This window comes from Octopus bimaculoides, chromosome 16 (genome assembly GCF_046866305.1).
Source record: "Octopus bimaculoides isolate indiv1 chromosome 16, ASM4686630v1, whole genome shotgun sequence".
In the NCBI taxonomy this organism is placed as follows: Eukaryota; Metazoa; Mollusca; class Cephalopoda; order Octopoda; family Octopodidae; genus Octopus; species Octopus bimaculoides.
In genome coordinates, this window is record NC_142943.1 from 6,170,708 (window position 1) to 6,194,557 (window position 23,850).

Here is a 23,850-nt window from a genome sequence, read left to right on the forward strand (position 1 = left end):
CGATGATGATGATGATGATGATGATATATATTTATTTATATATTTACATATATTTATTTTTATATTTATATATATTTATACATTTATATATCTATATATTTGTATATATTTATTGATTCAAATAGAGAATACTTTGAAGGTGAATTGAATTATATTGCAAAATTCCAGTTTCTTTCGGGTACCCCTTCCTATAGTAAGGCTGAAAACCAAATCCCTAATAATAATAGCACCAACGCCAATTCTAACAATAAGAACAAGAAGACAGAGATATTATGTAAATTATTTTAATGAGACATCATCGTTATTAACATCATTAGAAGAATGTTTAGTATCAATGGAGAAGGAATTAATGGAATCAAACGAAATCCAAATTGATCAGGGAATGCAATGAAGTTTCGACAATCGTTTGTTTGTTCAAATAATTTCTGTAAATATTGAAGTTGAGTCGTTTATGCATTTCCTAACACTTAGTAGGTTCTGTATAATGATAACTGGTATTCAATCGGTTATGATGACAAGGATTCCAGTTGATCTGATCAACGGAACAGCCTGCTCGTGAAATTAACGTGCAAGTGACTGAGCACTCTACAGATACGTGTACCCTTAACGTAGTTCTCAGGGTACTCGTTTAGGGCTGAGTGGTCTGGAGCAATGTATAAAAGTGTCTTGCTCAAGGACACATTCAGGGAAGATAGAATTTAAAAACAGGGTGAGGTTAGATTGTGTGGCGTTCATGCCTTTCTCTAATAGAATGATCAAAACAAAGGAAAATAAGAACAGTAAGCAGCAGGTGAAACTTGGTCCCAGCCATGAATAATATACATTTTCTAGGCACACAATTTTGTGGGAGGGAGCCAGTCAATTACATCGACCCCAGTACACAACTGCTACTTAATTTATCGACTTCGAAAAGGCAAAGTCGACCTCGGCGGAATTTGAACTCAGAACATAAAGACAGACGAAATACGACAAAGAATTTCGCCCAGCTCGCCGCCTTATAAGCAAAAATATATTAATGCCGGCATGGTTAAAATCCAAGCTGTGTCCTCCTTAAGGACATCTGCTTATTCCAGTATTTTTTTATTTCGTCTGTAGATGTCATATTTGTGTGAAGTATGCATAAGAGCAGAACATTCTGGAAATATTGTTTGCGAGATAATTATATATCAAAATTTGTCCAATCTTCTGATTTGAGACGCATGATATATATATATATATATATATATAAATATAATGTTTATGTACCTCAGGCAATATGATTACAGTACAGTAAGATAACAGGATAACACTGTTAGGAGAGGTTAGAAAAAGTAAACAAAGAAAATGAAATTAAAAAAAAAAACAGGTAAAATACAATAAAAGTTATTGGAGTACAAGGAGGTTTAATTTTCTGTAATAGGTCTATGAATATAATAGTTTTTTTAAAAGTTCATGGATATAAAAGTTTTTACCTCCTCATGTTCAACCACCTTTGATTGTATTGTAAGCTTGTCCTTGTTGTTGCTGAGATGACCTTTTGGATAAAGGTGTTGATAATTAACATCAATAACGATTTAAGATGATAGAGGTTTCAATCTCTACTTATATCTACTGTTACAATGTTTTTTTTTTTTATAAACTCTTGTTGAACAAAAAATTTATATGTAAGAATCTTACTCACACCCTGGTCTGACTTGAACCCAGGGACCAGATTATGCAGGATGTCCTATCACACTATTTATCTGCACCCTTACAAGTCCATTGTGTACCCCATTAATTTCTGTGGAAAATGAGATAATTAAATCTACCACAGCATCAAATCAATAACGAAAATAGATTTATATATCTCATTTTTAAGCTATTTTTGTAGTTGCTGCTTTGGTGGCCTAATGGGTAAAGGTGTTGGCAATTTAATTAATAACCTTGTATGAAGATAGAGGTTTCAATCTTTTTCTGCAACTATTGTCAAGTTTTTTTTTTTTTTTTTTTACATCCTTGAAAAATAAAAAAAATAGAATAAAAAAAATCTTCCCTACACCGTGATGTGTCTTGAACACCCAAGACAACCTTGTTCACAATCCCCCTTCACACTTCATCCACACCTTTACTCACGAGCCACACCAAATGCGTGTGTGTGTATGTGTGTATCTCAAAGTTACTTACATTGTGTTAATATGTTGTATGTCTATATATAATTTAGCATAAGACTACTACAAACCTGTTATCAGTTAAACAAAATGACCTGATACCCATAATCATTGATGAAAAGAAACCTGTTAATTAACAAGTAAATGAGCGATCATTGAGCATCTTAACACTAATTTCCCACAATTTCTTGATAAGTTTAACATCTCCTGATTTTTCTGAAGGCTGACATCGACAACAATTGTTGAAATACATTCCACCAATTCCTTGTAGTTCTGGCACAGCGGCACAATATAGAGTTGTGGCACATCCTTGTTGCTGGAAGAAGAAAACAGAAAGAACCAGTTGATTTCTAGGAGAATACACATGGCAGGAAGTAAGCAGTATGTTCTTGTTGGAGTTACTGTTGCTATTCAAGTTGAGGCCAACTTTGACCAAGCAGTGTTGATTAGTCCCTGACACACAATCCCCCCACCAAAAGGTTGTTTTATAGTGAACTGGTGGAAGGCAAGAACACATTTAAGGCATTACTGGAGAGCTTTGAGACAAACCCTGACACCTGAGAAACACAAGCACAAGACAGCCCTACCTAGTGAAGCTGCCCCGTGCATACAACAGTCCCAGCTCACCACCTTAATAATAATAATAATAATCAAAAGAGCACTCAGAGAGTGCAAACCTCTGCTACAGCAACACCAACATCTTCTCAATGATTAGCCAGAGATGATTTTTAAAATGAAAATATCTGAAATAAACACGACTGTTTTCACAAACGAGAATACTAAAAATTAATCCAACCATTCTCAAAAATTAAGTAAAAAAACAGGAAAAATAATCCAGAATCCTTGTCCAGTATTGAATTGATTCCAAAATCTAATCAGTTTGTGCCAGTCATGAGGCCAAACAACCCTGAAAGTTTCATCCGAATCCATCCAGTGATTGTTGAGACATCTTGTCCACGGACAAACAAACATGACTGAAAACAATACAGCTGCCTTCGTTAAGGCAATGGTAGTAATAATAAAAATTTTGGTACAAGGCCTGAAATTTCAGGGAAGGAGGCTAAACCGATTACATCAACTCCAGTGCTCAACTGGTACTTATTTTATCAAGCCCGAAAGCTCAGCTAGTACTTTATTTTATCAACCCCAATAGGATGGAAAGCAAAGTCAACCTTCGGTCAATCTGGACCGAGAACGTAAAAAATGGACATAACACTGTCAAGCATTATGCCTGGTGCACCAACGATTCTGCCAGTTGACCATTGTTAATAACGGTAATAATAATAATTTTTAACTTTAGATCAATCAATTTATCTGCAATGGAGGAGGGGGCACATAGGGAAGTGAATTAAGTTCTCTTACATTGGCAAGAATTTATTTCATCAACCATTGAGGAGAGGAAAGCAATTTTGGCTCAGGTAGAATTTGAACTCAGAATGTAGAGAGGTGAAATTATCTGCCGTTTGGGAGCTGGACCACTGCAGTCACTCCACTGCTGCTGTGGTGGTGACGGTGGTGACGATGTTGACAATGGTGATGATAGCAGTGATGATGATAGTGATGTTGACGGTGATGAGAGCAATGATTAATTTAGTGATGAGGATGGTGGTGGTGCTGGTTGTGATAGTGATGACGGTAAGTAGGTAACATATTGTTGACATAACAGGGAGCAGATGGTTATATGATAGCAAAGTGACACTAGTGAGGTTCAAGAGAAAGAGATTGGGCAGGTGGGAGAGAGAGACAGACAGAGAGAGATAAATAGACAGGGTACCATAAAGATGATAATCACAGAGCGTGTGTAGCAACGGAGGTGGTGGAGATGAAATGAGAAACTGTAAAACAACAAATGACACAATATTCTGTGTGAAAGTATTGAATTGGATAGGGGCTTCTTCAAGTGTGTTTTGGGGGTAGGTGTGGAAAGGATGAGGGAGGGAGAGAGATGTAGAGGAAAGACTAGGGCGAGGGCAAAGAACTGAGGAAGTGACAAGATCTGTTTTAATGAGACATCAGTGAGAGCTAGAAGACAGTTCAAATTACAGCGGTGGTACTCAGGGAAGAAGAAATGATGAGAGATAGGTTGTGAGATTTAGGGCAATTTTTTGATGCTTTCTCTTTGTTTTGAAATCTGCTTCTACTCTAAAGGAAATCTGTATTTACAGAATAGAAATTACAGCAGCTTTGAATGAAGGTGTACCGGTTTCAAATTCTGAGGTACCCATCCGCTCACACAAGTAAAACTACGCCAGTTTCAGATTCAGCTACTCACTTAGACAATACAAACTATACTCATTTCAAATCCGGGGGTATGAAAATACACAAGCTTCACATTAGGGTACCAACCCTCAAAGTAAAAAGTTCACTAGTTTCAGGCCCTGTGATACCCCACCACATACACACAAAAAAAATATATTCATTTTGACGTGGGGTACCCACCCACAGAATGAAAATGTATACCAGTTTCAAATCCAGATATCTTCAACGGAACAGAAACTACACAACAGAAACTGCGATAGATTTGATTTCTTTCTTGTTTTTCAGGTCTTCAATTTAATTTGAACTATACAATTGGCTTTAATTTATATTGAATTTAATTTTATCATCATCATTATCGTTTTACATCCACTTTCTATGCTGCCATGAGTTGGACGGTTTGACTGAGGACTGGTGAGCCAGAAAGCTGCACCAGGCTCCAGTCTGATTTGGCAGAGTTTCTACAGCTGGATGCCCTTCCTAACGCCAACCACTCTGAGAGTGTAGTGGGTGCTTTTACGTGCCACCGGCATGAGGGCCAGTCAGGCGGTTCTGGCAATGACCACACTCAAAAGATGTTTTTTATGTGCTACCTGCATGGGAGCCAGTCCGGCAGCACTGGCAACGACCACGCTCGAATGTTGTTTTTCACGTGGCACCGGCACATGTGGCACCGGCACATGTGCCGGTAAAGCGATGCTGGCAATGACCATGCTCGAATGGTGCTTTTCACATGCCACCAGCACGGGAGCCAATCTGTGGCCCTGGCAACGATCACGCTCGGATGTGCTTTTAACGTTCTACTGGCACGAGTGCCAATCAGGTGGTACTGTCAGCAATTTTGATATTTATAGAAATTGATGGCTACACACAACTTTTTGTACTCCATGTCAGATCAAAAAATTGTTAAGAGATGAAAGGCTTGAAGGTGAGTTGAATAAAGTTGAGAAAATTCTATGATAAAGTTTCAAGAGAATCTGAGAGAACTTTTGGTAAAATTACAAGACATGAAAAGTATTCTGAAACAGTTGGTGACTTTTATAAGTTTTACTAAGCAATAGGGGTGCAATATATCATTAAGGGTACATTGCTTGCATTCTTGAACCTTTTTACCCCTGGAAAACTGGGTATCGTAAAGAAGAAACAAGGTCAGCATATTCATCAGAGTATTTGTACCATGGAAAAGTGTTACCAAGGCAACAGGAGCACTAGAATGTCTGACGTAAATTACAGCAGCAATCCAAACCAAGCCACTGTTTTTAATTTCAGATCTGTATTTTAAATGGTATTTTAATAAATGTGTAATTATTTGGGTCTTTGGAAATTAAATTACATGCCTCATAAAAAAAAAAAAAACTTGATGTGATAAAGAAATGTTCAAAATATATTTGAAAATAAAAATTAATATAAAATTCAGATTTTTTTTATAATTATTTCGACTCAAAGAAAAAATTACCCTAGGAACACATAAAATTTTATCATATGTTTCCTATCTCTTGTAAGTTAATGGTGCAATGCAGTTTTATCTACTCTACATCCTCAACCTTATTGAAATACCTCCTAAGGGAAGCAGGTTTCTTCTAACTCCCCTACATCCATGCTATGCTTCATGCGTATGTCGTTACCCTCTTCCAAATCTTGAAATACCTCCACATGGATCAACCAAATGTTGTTTATTCTGCTGGTTTCAGCAGGAGAAAAACATTTAGATCATTTGGAAAAGCGTTTCAAGATCCTTAGGCTGTTATTTTAGCACTGTGGTGAGTTTGTCGATGATGGATTAAATGAAGCCAATGTTTTCCCAAAATCTGTGTACGAGGAAAAGAAAGGGAATGTACAAAATAGAAAGGTGCATGTGTGTGTACATGTGCGTACGCGATGTGTGACTGTCAATGTGTATGGAGTGTGGCTTACCAGATAGAGCACACACTATGTTACTGCCAATATGTTGTCAATAAATGTCGGCAAACAGGAACATCTTGTGTGGCATATTAACTGGAGTAAAAGTCTTTGATTACCAAACATGGCATTCCACATTCTGTAAATTCCCATATTAATAAGAAAATAAAGGAAAATCTCTAAATAAATTTTTAAGGGTTTCCTTCTTGAACCAGATTCAAAGTACATTTTCAGAAACTAAGGATTAGATTACAATTAATAGTTTTAAATTAAAAATTATATTTCAAACCCCTTAAGGAAAATATAACACATTTATCGTCCCGTTCCTTATTTGAAAAAGGAAAATCATTTATCTTATATTACTTCTAGTCATTTGACTGCAGCCATGCTGGAGCACCCCCATGAAGATATTTTGATTGAATGAATCACCACCCCCCCAGTACTTATTCTATCAGTCTCTATTGCTGAACCACTATGTTACAGGAATGTAAACAGGAGTGGCTGTGTGGTAAGAAGCTTGCTTCCCAACCACATGGTTCCGGGTTCAGTCCCACTGTGTGGTACCTCGGGAAAGTGTCTTCTACTGTAGCCTCGGGCCGACCAAAGCCTTGTGAGTGGATTTGGTAGGTGGAAACAGAGAGAAGCCCATCGTATGTATATATGTATATATTTGTTTGTGTGTGTCTGCATATGTCCCCCTAACATCGCATGGCAACCGATGTTGGTGTATTTACATCCCCATAACCTAGCGGTTCAGCAAAAGGCAGCAATAGAATAAGTAATAGGCTTACAAAGAATAAGTCCTGGGGTCGATTTGCTCGACTAAAGGCGGTGCTCCAGCATGGCCGCAGTCAAATGACTGAAACAAGTAGAAGGATAAAGGAATACCAACACCAATTGTGGAGGAAGAGGACACAACAGGCTTCTTTCAGTTTCCGTCTACCAAATCCATTCACAAGACATCGGTTAGCCCAAAGCTATAATAGAAGACATTTGCCCTTGGTGTCATGCAGCAGGACTGAACCCAGGACCATATGGTTGGAGAAGCAAACTTCTTTACCACACAGCTACATCTGCACCTATAATAACTATGACAGTCAACTGATTCTAAAGGTAATTTCTGGTTTTCAATGTTGGCACCAGGCCAGCAATTTTGAGGGGAGACGAAAGTCAATTAGAACAACCCCAGCACATGACTGGTACTTCGTTTTCTGTCCATCTGGGGTTAATAAAATAAAGTCAACTTTGGCAGAATTTGAACCCAAAGCATAAAAAAAAACAGAAGAAATGATGCCAAGCATTTTCCCTGATTCGTTAATGCTTCGGCCAGCCCACAGCCTTTCTCAGGGTAATTAGTAAAACCTTAAGAGTACTACTTACTAATTGCAATGAAGTGATTGATTTTATAATTAAATATATTTAATGACAGGCTTTACAGTTAGTGCCAATTAACATTTGATACTAATCCTAAATAAGCTTATTATAATAAACATGTCTTGCTGATTATTTTCTAAAATTATATTTGAACTGTTTTTTTGTTTTGTTTTTACATTGTTATTTTCTTTAGTGTTTTTAGTAGAACAAGATTAATTAAAAGACGTCGTTAAGTTTATTTCCTGCAATTTAATAAGGTTATTTAATCTGTTGATTTAATTCATTGAGCATAAGTAGCTGTTACTTTGGCTGTCGTGTGTGTGTGTATGTGTACGTGTACATGCATGTATAAGTGTGTGCATGTGCATGCATATAATTATCATTTAATGTCCATTTTTCTATGCTGGCATGGGTTGGACAGTTTGAGAAGACAGGTGCTGGCAAGCCAGAGGACTGCACCAAGCTCCAACACCTATTTTGGAATGGTTTCAATGGTTGGATGACCTTTAGACGAGCTACTTTACAGAGTGTACTGATAGCTTTTCACAAGGCACTGGCATCAGTGAGGTCACCAAGTACCTCACAAGACCCAACTGAGGAGGGAGTAGAACAGAAGGAGGCTAAACTATGAAAGAGGGACAGAATCAGGAATCTTACTGTAAGGGGATACACAGCTTTACGTCTGTTGGAAAGGAAACAGGATGGCAGCAAAAATGTGTCAGGATGTACCCTCAAGTATACCTGTTACAGGGTGTAATGGGTGGTTTTTCAATGATGTGGCTGACGTCAGTGTTGCATAACTGACTCGTTTAAAAGTACCCTTCAATTGTCAGGCAATATGCTATGCTTGAGAAGAATTACTGAGTTAAGTGAAATCATTGTCGTGGCTGATGCTAGTGCAACCTGACTGGTACCCATGCTGGTGGCACGTAAAAAGCACCATTCGAGTGTGGCCAATGCCAATACAGGAGGGTCAGTTAATTATGATTTTAATCAACATATTCCCCTCTCAAGTTCGCACACTTAATGGAGCAGTCCTTCAGTTTTTCTAAGCCCTGAAAAAGAACTCAGAAGGTTGGGCCTTCAGGCAGGCCCTTCACAATACCCTTAAAGCCAGGAACTTTTCAGCACTCCCTCATGTGCGTATGTGTGTGTGTATATATATAGTGAGAATTTACAAAAAGACAAAGACGGGTATGTAAACAACAAACAGATGTATTAGTTTAACGCTGTGTGTATATATATATATATATATATATATATATATATATATATCTGTAGCGTATGCATTTATTTAGCTTATACATGAAGTCTGGGTCTTCACTTGTGTCACGACGACCCAATATGATTACAAGACTAAACACCACACCCAACTGCCACCCACAACCTCCACCAGCACCAGTACCGGCCATGACGAAGGGAAATAGCCCTGAAACTCGAGTCGCCTTTATATATTTATATATTTGATCCTTTATATTGAACACTCAATATTTCATCTACATTCAATACTTTCTTTCATGGTGCCATCCATTTTTATTTTATTTTATTTTATATTATATATTGTATATTATATTATATATTGTATATTCCATATTCTATACCCCACATTGGTTCTGCAGGAATATAAATAAAACATAAAAAACAGACAGTGTTGGAACTCTTTTAAACAAAATAATATATATATATATATATATATATATATACACACACACACAGCACTGCAGTAACTGACATAGAATTGAATGAGAGTAACGTGACAGAGTCAAAGGTATGAATGTGATTAAAGATTTATAATGCTAACTAGAGTCATCAATCTTGTGACTAACTGACTGATCCAAACAAGAAGTTCTAATTACAAAACACATGTGAAATATTAAGCTTATGTTAATCCAGGAAGGAATGTAAAAATAGATGAATAAAAGAAACAAAAATAGAAAAAAATCAATTTAACTTGTAATGATAACGACTGACAGAAACTGAGACAGAATCAGTAGAGCATCTAATAAAATGTCTGGTAGTATTTCTTGCAGTTCTTTACATTTTGGGTTCAAATACTGCAATGGTCAACTTAGCTGTATATACATTTGGGGTTAATATGATTCTATATTTTGGGGGATGAGGAATTATTTACAACATTTACGATGGATGGATAGATGTCCTCATCTTGTTTGTTGTTACCACAACGTTTCAGCTGATGTACTCTCCAGCCTTCATCAGGTGTTCTGGTGGAATTTCGAACCCAACCCTTAGTAGAAAGAATTATTATTGAGGTGGAGAGCTGGCAGAATTGTTAGCATGCCAAACAAAAGGCTTGACAGTATTCCTTCCAGCTTTGCATTCTGAGTTCAAATCTCACCAGGGTCAGCTCTACCCTTCATCCTCCCGAGGTCTATAAAATAAGTTCCAGTTGAGCACTGGGGTCGATGTAATTGACTTACCCCTCTACTCCCAAATTTCAGGCCTTCTGCCTATAGTAGAAAGGGTTATTATTATTAAATATGGAAAAGAGATGTTAAATGATGATGATGTGGGCAGTAGTGTAAGGTTTTCTAGGATGTCTGTGTGTCTAACAGCAGCAATGGCCTAGGTATGTGGGAAGTACTGTAATAGAAATCATTGTTGCACTTTAGCAGAGTCGACTCTGTTGGAACCCTCTGGTTATGTATCTAACATGGGATTAACTTCCTTCTTCTCTCCCACCTGTCTTGGAGGTTCTGAAAAGGTTCAAAAGGTACTGCCCTTCCTCCGATATTTAAACCAATAAGATATAATTGAAATTAATGAAACTTCTGCCCCAAGTATTTGCACAAAATCCTTTTCAGAAATATAATTCTCTAGAATACGCATCATCCTTCTAGTTGTCAACCACATTGGACTTGCTAAACATTTGCTCAGCCCTTCTTCTCCTTCAGAAATACAGCTCCCTGGAAGACCCTTTTTGCAGGCAAACATGGCATTGATTTTAATAAACATCTGCTTAAATCCTCCCCTTCAGAAACACAATTCTCTGGAAGACCCTTCCCCGGCAGAGTCAAATATTTAGAGCAGCTGACATAATTGACCCCTCTAAATATTTGATCAAAACCTTCCCTTTGGAAAGCTCTCTAGAAGACCCTCCCTGCAGGTACCAATCCCAATGATCTTAGTAAATATCTGCTCAAATCTTTCCCTTTGGGGAACACAACTCCCTGACAGCCCCTCCTTGTAGGTACCAGGCACATTAACATCCACATTAAACACCTGTTTAAACCCTTCCTTTTAATGTCACAGTTCAATGAAGGCCTTCTCTCCAAGCCTCAATCACTCTGACTTCACAAGACTGGGGACTGGGAAAACCTACAAAGGTCCTGAGTAATGCCTGAGAAAATCTTACTCAAACAGAACTCCCTTTCTCTCTCCCCATCACTCGTCATCAAAAGCTGAAACCAGTGGCGACCCTGAACTTCAGTAAAGTTGTATGTTATGGTTATAAATTGGAATGTTTACAATAAAGTTGACAGTCAACACATTCTTTTGTTGTTGACAGAGTTTTGTTTAAATTAAAGATGACATCAAGCCCTTATCAAGGACATTTCGAAAGGTCATGTGTGTATCCGTGTTTCACAAGTGTTTAGTTCAGGGCTGACACCTGAGATTCATCTTAAATGTCACAGATATTCCTATACCCAACAATAATATTCCAGACGCTACCAAGACTTTCTACTATCAGGTTATAGACATTCCTTTACACTTGATAATCTAACACTAACATTTTGTGGGGGGGAGGGGGTGTCGCAACAAGATTTTGTAATTGTTTAAAAAAAAGTATTAAAAAAAAATATATCTTCAAGAACATTCTGGAAGATTGTACATCCGTTCTTTATGACTAATTTTTCTCCAAGGTTTACACATGGCTTCAAACATGTACCACATGTGTTCTTCAGATTTATCCTGAAAATATAAATGGTGGTGGCAGTGATGGTGGTGCTGGTGCTGGTGGAGGTCGTGGGTGGCAGTTGGGTGTGGTGTTTAGTCTTGTAATCATATTGGGTCGTCGTGACACAAGTGAAGACCCAGACTTCATGTATAAGCTTAATAAATGCATACGCTACAGATATATATCATATTATCATAAACCTCGAGGAACATGAAAGGGACCTGCTCTCAGTGCTGACAGTCAATGAAGCACTTATCGATTTTACAATGCTGCCCCCGCTTATCATATCATGCCCAGGTAACTTCTTCACCACCCTAAGGTCAATTCTAAAAACCCAAATAAAATATTTTTTTCTAATATAGGCACAAGGCCAGTAATTTTAGAGGAGGCGAAGTCATTTATGCTGACCCCTTAGTGCTCAACTTATATTTTCAACCCTAAAAGAATGGAAGGCAAAGTTGACCCCAGCAGGATTTGAGCTCAGAATGTAAAGAACTGTAAGGTTTGTTCACATTGTTTTGAATTCATCATACATTTTCATATAGCTTTGAGATTTTGACGAGGAAACTTAATTTTTAGAATGAAATCATTGGGTTGGTGTGAGAGGCCTGACCTGGCCAGTCTAAACATAAAACAAGAAGAAATATTTTGGTTGGATATGACTGACTTAAATGCTAAATTGCTAATAATAACAAAACGGAACTTACCATGCTTTTTGTAAATGGTCTGACAAAGGTAAAAAGCAATTTATAGAACCACCAATTCCTTGCTAATTGAGAACTCATCATATTTCCAGGATGTAAGGTATTGGTAGTGACACCTAGTGGCAAGAGGCGTCGGTTGAGCTCATTAGAAAAGAGGACATTACAGAGTTTCGAGTTATTGTAGGCCTTCATATGAGAGTAGTGACTCTGTGGCGGAGAAAGTTCGTCTTCGTTGATGTTTTCTGTGGTCAAAGAAGCAAATCTGAAAAGAAAGAAAGGATATCGTAAATATTAAAGATATAGGGCACAGGTGAATGGCGAAGACGTATGCCTTGCAACCACATGGTTCTGGGTTAAATCATACTGTGTGATATCATGGATATCATGTGTGATATCATGGATATCATGTGTGATATCATGGATATCATGTGTGATCTCATGGATAAGTATTTTATATTGTAGTTATTGTGTCACATAATATTAATAATAATAATAATAATAATAATAATAACAATAATAATAATAATAATAACGATAATAATAATCTTTTCTATTATAGGCACAAGGCCTGTAATTTGGGGGGAGGGGGCCAGTCGATTAGATCAACTCCAGTACGCAGCTAGTACTTAGTTTATCGACCCCATAAGGATGAAAGGCAAAGTTGACCTTAGCGATATTTGAACTCAGAAGCATTTCGTCCAGCATGCTAACGATTCTCACTCTCACTCTCTCTGTATGTGTCTCTCTTTCTATCTGTCTCTCTATATATATGTCTCTCTCTTTCTCTCTCTCTCTCTGTATGTCTCCCTCTTTCTCTCTATCTCTCTATATGTGTCTCTCTTTTTCTCTCTCTTTCTCTCTGATTTTTCTCTCTCTTTCTCTCTCTCTCTGTGTATGTCTCTCTCTCTGTATGTCTCACCCTCTCTCTCTCTCTCTCTCTCTCTCATTGTCTTACTGAATTAATAGGGAGAGGGAAAGGAGGAGAAAAGAGAAGATGAAAAATAGTTAAAAAGGGAAAGCAGTATTATTAGATGGTAAATGGGGAGGAGGGGTAAAAACAAGAGAGAAAGAGGGAGGGAGAGAAGAGAAAAGGAAGGAAGGAGAAAGAAAACAAACAAGGAAGATGAAGATGAAAGAGAGAAAAGAAAGGAAAACAGGGAGAGAAGTGAGAGACAACATTATAAACAAAAAGGGAGATAACAAAACAGAGCTTATAAAAGAAAGACAGAGAAGGAGGGAGAACGTACGAGGAGGAGGAGGGGACAAAGAAAGACGAGAGAGAGAGAGGGTAAGAGAAATATACAGGAGGAAGGTGGGGGTGGGGGTTCTAAGACTATGATAACAGGAAATCCCTTATGTTTTGTGTTTTTATTATTATTATTATTATTATTATTATTATTGTGAATTTCTTTCTGTTTTTTTTTTTAATTTAAATGAAAGCTATTTTTTTTTTTTTTTTTGATGTTGTTTTCCTTCCCTCCGTCTCCTGTGCAATAAACAAACGGCCCTTTATTTCATAAACAGCTCCAGTGTCCAGGGTACTGTTACTTACTTATAGACAACACATCAAGATATTGGCAACTCAAGAACGGTGAGACTTTAGTCTTTGAGGTTTAACTGTCAACAGGATTAGAAGCATAGCTTTTTCCTGTTTAAATTTTGGTGCCTTTTTTTGCTCTTTGACAATATTACTTTCCATGTTTTTACATTTTTATTGTTTTTAAATTCTTTTTGTTTTTGTCTGTTTTTATTTCCTTAATTTTTTATTACTATTGTTGTTGATGCTTATATTTCTCTCCTCCTCCTTCTTCTCAGTATTATTATCATTATTATTATTATTATTATTATTATTATTATATAATAAAATCCAATAAAATAAATTGTAGATAGTTACTGTTGTTGTTGTTGTTGTTATTATTATTATTATTATTATTTAGTAGAATCGTTGCTGTGCCGGGCAAAATGCTTAGCGGTATTTTGTCTGTCTCTACGTTCTGAGGTCAAATTCCACTGAGGTTGACTTTGTCTTCCATCCTTTCAGAGTCAATGTAATAAGTACCAGTTATACACTGGAGTCAATGTAATTGACTAGCTCCCTCCCCGCAAAATTTCAGGCCTTGTGCCTATAGCAGAAAGGATTATTATTATTATTATTATTATTATTATTATTATTAGTGGGAAGAATCATTAAAGCACCAGGAGAAATGCTTGGCATTATTTTTCCCTAATTCTTTACCAAACGGTTTCATTCTATTATAGCCCAGGGGCTATAATAAAAGACACTCGCCCAAGGTCCTGCAGAGTGGGATTGAACCCAAAGCGACATGGTTACAAAGTAAGCTTCTTAACCACACAGCCATGGTCGCATCTATATCTTGGTTAAAAATGCCAAAGAACACTGACAGCGGATGGGATTGAACTCACAATCTCCAGTTAAAATGTACTAAGATTTATCTACCTAGTCACCCTGAAATCACCAAAAGTAATAATAATGCATTGCACAAGAAATAAATTTAAGCAAAAGGCTGAATGCAGTAAAAGAAAAAATAAATAAATAAAATTTAAAAAATAAAATAAATAAATAAATAAATAAAAAATGCCCTTCAGGTATTTCGAAGTTGTTTTGTCATATCAGAAACTCCCCAGCTTTGCATTATCAATCTGAGAGCTACTCCGTCTTTAATCATGATAACGAGTTTCTCAATTAGATAAGGTGATACTTTTCAAGCAAGTTCACAGTTAAGTGCCTTTTACGAGACTGAGGCGTTCGTCAAGTTTAGAGACTTAAGGCTAATTACTTAACATTACTTGTTGAAGACTTTATGTCTAATTAAACATACCTGGAAGGAAACCAAGTTTGTTCGGTTTATTTATGCATATATCTATTTGCATATTTATTTATTTTATATTGTTTCAAGATGGAGGTGACTTACCTGTGTGACTCAGAAGATACTACGACAACTCTGGCAGGTTTCGAACTAATCAGAACATCTTTCAACAACAGCGTCAGGTAGAAGTGTGCTAAGTGATTTACTTGGAATGTGGTTTCAATGTTATCTTCCGTAAGAACATGTGGTAGTCCGAACACACCAGCATTCAGGATCAAAATGTGTAGGGGCCTATGAAAGAAAGCAAAGAGAAAAAAATCATTTTCTTCATTCACCTGTGCAGCTATATACATGCATATATAACACTTTGCAGGCGTGGCTGTGTGGTAAGAAGCTTGCTTCCCAATCACATGGTTCTGGGTTCAGTCCCACTGCTTGGCACCATGAGCAAGTGTCTTCTAATAAAGGTGGTGAGCTGGCAGAGACGTTAGCACGCCGGGCGAAATGCTTAGCATTATTTCATGTCTTTGCGTTCTGAGTTCAAATTCCGCCGAGGTCGACTTTGCCTTTCATCCTTTCCAGGTCGATAAATTAAGTTCCAGTTAGGCACTGGGGTCGATGTAATCGACTTAATCCCTTTGTCTGTCCTTGTTTGTCCCCTCTGTGTTTAGCTCCTTGTGGGCAATAAAGAAATAAGTGTCTTCTAATATAGCATTGGGCTGACCAAAGCCTTGTGAGTGAATTTGATAGGCAGAAACTGAAAGAAGCCCATCGTGTGTGTGTGTGTGTGTGTGTGTGTGTGTGTGTGTGTGTGTGTTTGTCCCCCCCCCCCCCAACATCGCTTAACAATCGATACTGGTGTGTTTATGTCCCCGTAACTTAGCGGTTCGGCAAACAAGATCGATAGAATAAGTACTAGGCTTACAAAGAATAAGTCCTGGGGTCGATTTGTTCGACTAAAGGTGGTGCATGTCAGTCAATAAATGGTGGTAAAATCAATTTCTTAATTGGAACTAGATTAAAGACAAGAGGGGCATGGCTAGAAAGTCTTTGATCATAGGTCAAATGAATCAGAGGTGATCAGAGGCCAAACAACAACAAATATAACAACAGTATAAAATAATAAAAGCAACAATAACCATAACAACAAGAACTATGACAAAAACAACAACAACAACAAGTATAACATGACACTGGAAATTGTGTAATGATGCCAAAATTTACCATTTCCGACACTTGTAGGTTTCAGAAAAATATCGAACACTTTTCAAAGATGCCAGGTCTAAAGGCATCACTTCGACTTTGGCTATTGGCCTCTCGTCAAGGATCTTCTGACTTGCTTCATTAGCAGACTTCACGTCGCGGCAAGCTAATATTACGAAGGCACCATGTAAAGCCAGAGAACGTGCTGTTTCAAAACCTGAAAAAATATGCAAACAAAAAAAACATAATAATAGTAATAATCATAATAATAATCATAATAATAATAATAAATGCAGGGGCAATTGAAAAAAGAAACAGAGAGCCTAGTTGTAGCAGCCCAAGATCAAGCAATAAAAACAAACAACTTGAGTAAAAATATATGTGGAGAGAATGTGTCAGAAAAATGTAGAGCCTGTGGAACTTGGAATGAGACAGTGGCACACATTGTAGAAGAATGCCCCAAGTTGGCACAGGAAGAATATAAGAAATGGAGACATGACTAGGTTGTAAAAGTTTTACACTGGAAACTCTACCAGAAATGTGGATTTGAAGCTGAAAACACATGGTACAATCATCGAGTTGAAAGAATACTGGAGTCAGAGAAATGTAAGATTTTGCGGGACTTTCCTATTCAAACAGACAAGAAGTTAGAAAATGTTAGACCAGACATAATAATTATATATATTGGGAAAGCAAAGTTGTTTATTTATTGATCCATCATGCCTGCTTGATTCCAGAATCGTAAAGAAAGAGGAAGAAAAGCAAAAAAAAATACAATCCCTTAAAATTTGAAATAGGAAAAATTTGGAACATGCGAACAGTAAAGGTCGTTGCTATAGTTATTAGTGCATTGGGAACAGTAAGCCAAGATATAGACAAATGGCTGAAGGAAATTGAAACAAGATGCTTGGTAGAGCTGCTACAGAAAGTTTATCTGTTAGGAACAGCAAGGGTTATCAGGAGGATCCTAAGCACTTCAAAGACTGCTGAAAACTTGAGGATATCTAAGGTTACAGGTAGTAACTTGCTATCCACACAATTCTTACCAGGAATAAGACCGAACCTGAGCCAAACCAAAATAAATGCAAAAGACTGTTTTAACTGGTATGTCACATGGTTAGCCCAAGGTTATAGTAGAAGACACTTGCCCAAAGAGCCACACAGTGGGACTGAACCCAGAACCATGTGGTTGGTAAGCAAGCTGCTTATCACACAGTCACTATATATAAAATTATCACAATCATAATCATTTAATGTTTGCTTCACATGCTGGCATGGGTTGGAAGGTTTGATAGGATCTCAAGAGTGTCAGGACTGCATCAAGCTCCAATGTCTGGTTTGGCATGGTTACTATGACCAGATGCCCTTCCTAATGCTTAAGACTTTACAGAATGTATTGAGTGCTCTTTCATGGTACCAGAACTACTAAATTCACCAAGTAATTTGCAAGACAAAGAAGGAAAATGAGTGCCCCTGGCAGGGAATTAATACTTCTGGTTGAACGCCAAACCACTCTGAACCACAAAGCTCTCAATTTGGTACACCATCACTGATTTAACATTCATTTGTGAAGCTTGCATGGATCGGAGAAAATGCATTGAGGCAAATTTTTTCAGGCCAGATACCTTCACTGTTGCCCACCCTTCCCTGGCTACAGGGGAATATTTCCCCATAACCAGACATGTTTCACACAAAAGATTTGAAACAAATGACAATGCTTGTATAATAGAGATGCTTTTGCAATCATCATGTGATGTGAAGATAGAGACACATACACACACACTGACAATATACATACACACATACATTCACACATAATACATATATATGCACATGCACATGATAACATAATCTTTCTTCCATGGCCAGACAAGTTTTCACAGAATATTGAGAATAATGACAGATTGTCAAAACAAGAATACACAAACACACACACACACACACACATTATACACATACATATATATATATATATATATATATATATATATATATATATATATATATATATATATATATATACATATATATATATATATATATATATAGACACACTTCTTCGTCTACCCACACATACACATGGATATATATATATATATATATATATATATATATATATAGATAGATAGATAGATAGATAGATAGATAGATAGATAGATAGATAGATAAATGGATATATATGTATGTATAAATATATGACAGGCTTCCACACAGTTTCTGACTAAGAAACCCACTCTCAAAACTTCATTTAACTTAGTTATAGTAGAAGACATTTGCCCAAGTTGCCATACAGTGAGACTGAAACCATAGGCATACATGGGAAGCAAGTATCTTTAACACACACATACACATACACGCATGCACGTGCACACACAGCCATGTTCGCATCAATAAAAATCGTCAATTCCTATTTTAATTTCCAGAAAGATCTGAGACCAATTCTCGTACTTTGTTCAACAATTCCATAACGAACAATTAAGGACAGTATGAAGTACCTCCTTCTGTGCCCATCCACCCTCATTTCATTCTAATTTGATACAACATCCTTTTGATAGCAACACAGATGACTGCACATGGGGAGAGAGGGTATCGGGATATGATAGGGTACAGTGAAACACGAACTGACAAAGAGGACTGCAGCCAGTGAATGCAGACGTTTGAGGAGTATTGAAACAATGTCTGTTTGTTTGTGCTTGTGTGTGTATGTATTTGTGTGTGTGTGTGTGTGAGCATGCGTGCGCTTATCAATAGCAATACCAAAATAACAAAATATCCCTATAGATTCTCTATTATTGACACTGTTCGCATCAAATAACACATACAGAGCCCATGTGTATATATGTGTGTATATGTATGTATGTATATCTGTCTATTAGCCCACATGTTTATGTCTAGAAATATATACAGTATCATCAATAACAAACATATATATGTATATATATATATATATATTTATTATTATTGATATCCATGGATGTGTAGTAAGAAGTTTGCTTTCCAACCACATGGTTCTGGGTTCAATTCCAATGCATGGCAGCTTGGGCTAGTGTCTTCTACTATGACCTCAAGCCAATGCAACTTTTGTGTGTGGATTTGGTAGATGGAGACTGAAGAAATCCTGTCATATATGTATGTACGGATGTATGTATGTGTGTGTATGTATGTATGTAGAAGGTTGAAAAGTAACCCACAAGTTGAGATGTATAAGGATAAGGAAAATATGACAAGGTAGAAAATGCTAAAATAATTTTATCACGAAGAACATTTTAGTACCAGTTTCAGTCTTTTAGACTTTTTCAACTTGTAGTAAAGCATGAAAAGCAATTAAACTATGGAAAAATGATATGAAATGTTTTTTTAAAATATCTCCATAGTTTTCAAATGCAAGGGACATTGTCTATTTCTGTCTCTTTTTTTTACTCATGAGTATATATATATATATATATATACAATGGGCTTCTTTCAGTTTCCATCTACCAAATCCACTCACAAGGTTTTGGTCAGCCCTAGGCTATAGTGGAATGCACTTGCCCAAGGTGTCAAGCAGTGGGACTGAACCCAGAACCACAGTATTGCAAATAAAATACACACACACACACACACACACATATATATATATATATATATATATATATATATATATGATTTTATTCAACATAGTCCCATCTTAGATTCACACACTTATTGCAGCAGTCCTTCAGTTTTTCTAAGCCCTGTAAACAAACTCAGAGGGTTAGGCCTCCAACCAGGCCTTTTGCGATACCCTTAAAGCCAGGAACTTTTCAGCAACCCCCATAAAAATATATATATAAACATACATACATATACACACACACACACACACATATATATATATATATACATATACATACGTGCTTAGCTGAGGGAGCAGACACCGGGTGTATTCTATGACTTCTTACAATAAATTGCTGCAAGCCAGACTTTTATGTTTCTGTAAACAAATTGGCACCATTTTGGTGGTTCAAAGACTTTTTTCCTCTTGGAACTCTTAATGGATACTGTTGCTCGCTTTTGTTTGTCTCTACTATCTGACCCCTGCTTCACACACACTCTCACATGCACATATGTACATTCACAAACGCACACACACACACATCTATTTATCTTATCTGTGTGTGTGTGTGTGTGTGTGAATGTGGGCATGTATGTGTGTGTGTTTATATGCGTGTGGATGTGTGTGTGTGTAAATGCATATGTATTTATAAACAAACAGACACACACACACATATATATATATATATATACATGTATGTATGAATATATATATATATATATATATATATATGGCTGTGTATATCAAAGTACATGAATGCATAAATATATATGATACATCCCCTTATCTATGACTGTGTATATATCGAAGTACAAAAATGCATACACACATACAGAAACAGATACAGTGTTTGTATATGTATTACTGCTTGTCAAGTGTGTGGGGATATACACAAATATGTATATATACACAAATGCACATATAAAGATAAATTAATATGCATTTACAGCAGTACCTCGGTTTTCAAACAACTCTGATCTTGAAGCATCGGATGTGGCATGCAAGAGAGACGTTTGTGTTGGTATGGTCACGCTTTGACTGGCATCCATGCCGGTGGCACGTAAAATGCTCCATCCAACCATGGTCAATACCAGCTCCTCTGACCCCTGTGCCAGTGGCACGTAAAAAGCACCCACTACACTCTTGGAGTAATTGGCGTTAGGAAGAATATCCAGCTGTAGAAACACTGCCTGATCAGACTGGATCCTGGTACAGCCTCCTGGCTTCCCAGGCCCCAGTCAAACCGTCCAACCCATGCCAGCATGGAAAACGGACGTTAAACGATGATGATGATGAGATAGATACATATAGATATATATATATATATAAGCACGATTTATTCATGATCAGAAACCTGAAGGACAACCACAATAATAATGATAATAATAATAATAATAATGATAATGACAATAATAATAATAATAATAATAATAATAATAATAACAACATCGAAAAATACCTTAAGAATGAGAACCCAGGTTCGAAATTTCCCCAAGACACCTGATAAAGGCTGGAGGGTATATCAGCCGAAATGTTGCGTTAACAACAAACAAGATGAGGACAAATATCCGTCAAATGTGAATAACATGCAAATACAATGCTGTAACAGTATACTGGAATAAAGTATGAAACCATTATTTATCATAAATAAACTAAGTTATATACAAGTGCCATGTTTCAACTTTATCTTCTTTCAGATCAGTTGAATAACTGTTTATATTTTGGTTCCAGAGAATTACTGTGCCGGATATAAAAACTTGTATTTCTGGTTGTGATGTTTTGTGTCACAACAACCAGCCACCAAGGTGGTGCAGTTCCTCGATGGTTTCGTTGTCACCCTTTCAACTAACTGACAAGCAGATAAAAGTTCACTATTCCTTTCATGTTTCTAGAATTTTTCCATTTAGATAATTCTTAAAATGTTTCTTAAAGGTAACACAACCATTAAATAATGTTAGACATATATCAGGTATGGGTAATGTATGCTGAGGAAGGTGATATAATGAGAGGACATGATCTCTCTCTGTGTAACTGCCATCATAGCAGAAGCAATTCTTCATAAGTTTGTGCTAAGAGACTGTGATATTTTCGCTTGTTTGCAATATTTTATAATCATCATCATCATCATCATCATCGTTTAACATCTGCTTTCCATGCTAGCATGGGTTGGACGATTTGACTGAGGACTGGTGAAACCAGATGGCTACACCAGGCTCCAATCTGATTTGGCAGAGTTTCTACAGCCGGATGCCCTTCCTAATGCCAACCAGTCCGAGAGTGTAGTGGGTGATTTTACATGCCACCGGCACGATGGCCAGTCAGGTGGTACTGGCAACGGCCACGCTCAAATGGTGTATTTTACATGCCACCTGCACAGGAGCTAGTTCAGCAGCACTGGCAATGACCTCGCTCAAATGTTTTTTCATGTGCCATGCTGATCTGGCTCCCGAGTTTACAACACCCAGTCTCCCAGCCATTATGTGGCTGCATTAGATACAGGGCAAGTTTTTGGATACATTTTAAAATATAAAAAGCACACCTTAAACACCATTAAATATGGTGTATTCAAACTTGAGATCTGTTTGGAGTGACTTCCTAAGGCACTGATCTATGACCAGATCCTCTCCCAGTTGTCAACCCTCGCTTCAAACTTTCAAATGCCAAACTACTCAATGATAAGATATGTTTTCAATTTCTTTATGACAGGCATCAACATTGATAGTGCCATAAAGTTATGAAGGACTACACTATCCAATGTGCCCTTCTTTTTGGAAAACGATAATGTTGTTTAAAAGAAATTTACCTGTTACTTCTTGCATGATGAGCACTGGTTGACCTCACTGAAGGATTGAGCAAGAGGGCAGAGATAACTGAGTTGATTAAGTTACAGACCAACGATAATGTGGGCAGTAGCTCATGTCCTATCTACAGCTCTATGCTGGTTTTATTGCAATAGGACTTAATGCTCAATGGTTCCATATATACCTAGTTCCTCATAGGTACCTCAGAGTGGTACCCTTAGCACAAACAGCAAGGTGAAATCAATGACTAATTTACTTGGTTTACACTATAGAGTTCTGTTTCTTGAATAAATTACTCAAACTGGATTGATGAGAGTGCAACGTACCAGCTCAATGAAGTCTTAGAAGCCCACAAAGACACAGACTGTTTAATTTCTGGAGAAAACGATATCTTAGAACTTTAGATAGATCACAATCTAAGAATAGATTTATGTGTTAACAGCTGAAATCTAATCCTGAATAAGGGGCCATATTGTTATTTGTTGTCCATAAATTGTCTTAACAGTGTGCGTTAGTTGTAAGCAAAGCATTACCATCATAAGAAGCAGTGCCATGCAGTTCCAGTCTTCTGTGAAAACATGTCCAATCTCAGAGAAATGTTACTTTGCTTGGAAACAGGTGAATGTTGGTGACAGGAAGGGCACCCAGTCACAGAAAATTTGCCTTGACAAATTCCATCTGACTCATACTGGTATGCAAATGTAAATGCTAAAACACTGAGGGTGATGATGATGATGATGATGATATTGATGATGATGATGATGAAATAATCGTGTGTGTGTGTGTGTGTGTGTGTGTGTGTGTGTGTGTGTGCATAAGAAAAAAACAAAGTTTCAACATTTCCAGGCTTGAATCATTGAAGACACTTCTTCAGTGCAACTTGGAATCTTGACATATCATGATTTATGCAGCATGTGCACCTAAGTAAATTCTTCAGCTAAAATGCATTACATGCAGTATGTTGCTTGACAAAGCTGAATAGCAGGTGGCGCTCTGCTTAAACACAATGTTTAAATTTAGAAAAGAAGAAAAAAAAAATAAAACAAAATTTTCAAAAAAATTAAGAGTTTCTCATGTTAATTAGTCGGTTATTTAATGCTCAACCTCCTTTTTTTTTTGTTCTAGTTTTTTTTCTTTTTTTGCATTGCACATTTTCTGTGTTGCAAAAA

At 37.0% G+C, this 23,850-nt stretch overlaps 1 protein-coding gene across 2 annotated transcripts in view; it reads right to left on the reverse strand.

Annotated features, from left to right (window-relative positions):
• Positions 1–268: 268 nt before the first annotated feature.
• LOC106869971 (WW domain-containing oxidoreductase) overlaps positions 269–23,850 on the reverse strand; it is a 271,602-nt gene continuing 248,020 nt past the window's right edge. Inside the window, exons 5-8 of one of the 2 annotated variants that reach the window (XM_014915918.3) lie at positions 16,328–16,523; positions 15,209–15,394; positions 12,279–12,537; positions 269–2,442 (exon numbers count right to left, since the gene is read on the reverse strand). In XM_014915918.3, coding sequence (XP_014771404.1) covers positions 2,260–2,442; positions 12,279–12,537; positions 15,209–15,394; positions 16,328–16,523 — 824 coding nt within the window. In that variant the 3' untranslated portion in view covers positions 269–2,259. The remainder of the gene's footprint in view (positions 2,443–12,278; positions 12,538–15,208; positions 15,395–16,327; positions 16,524–23,850) is intronic. The other variant, XM_089364046.1, reaches the window with a different exon arrangement.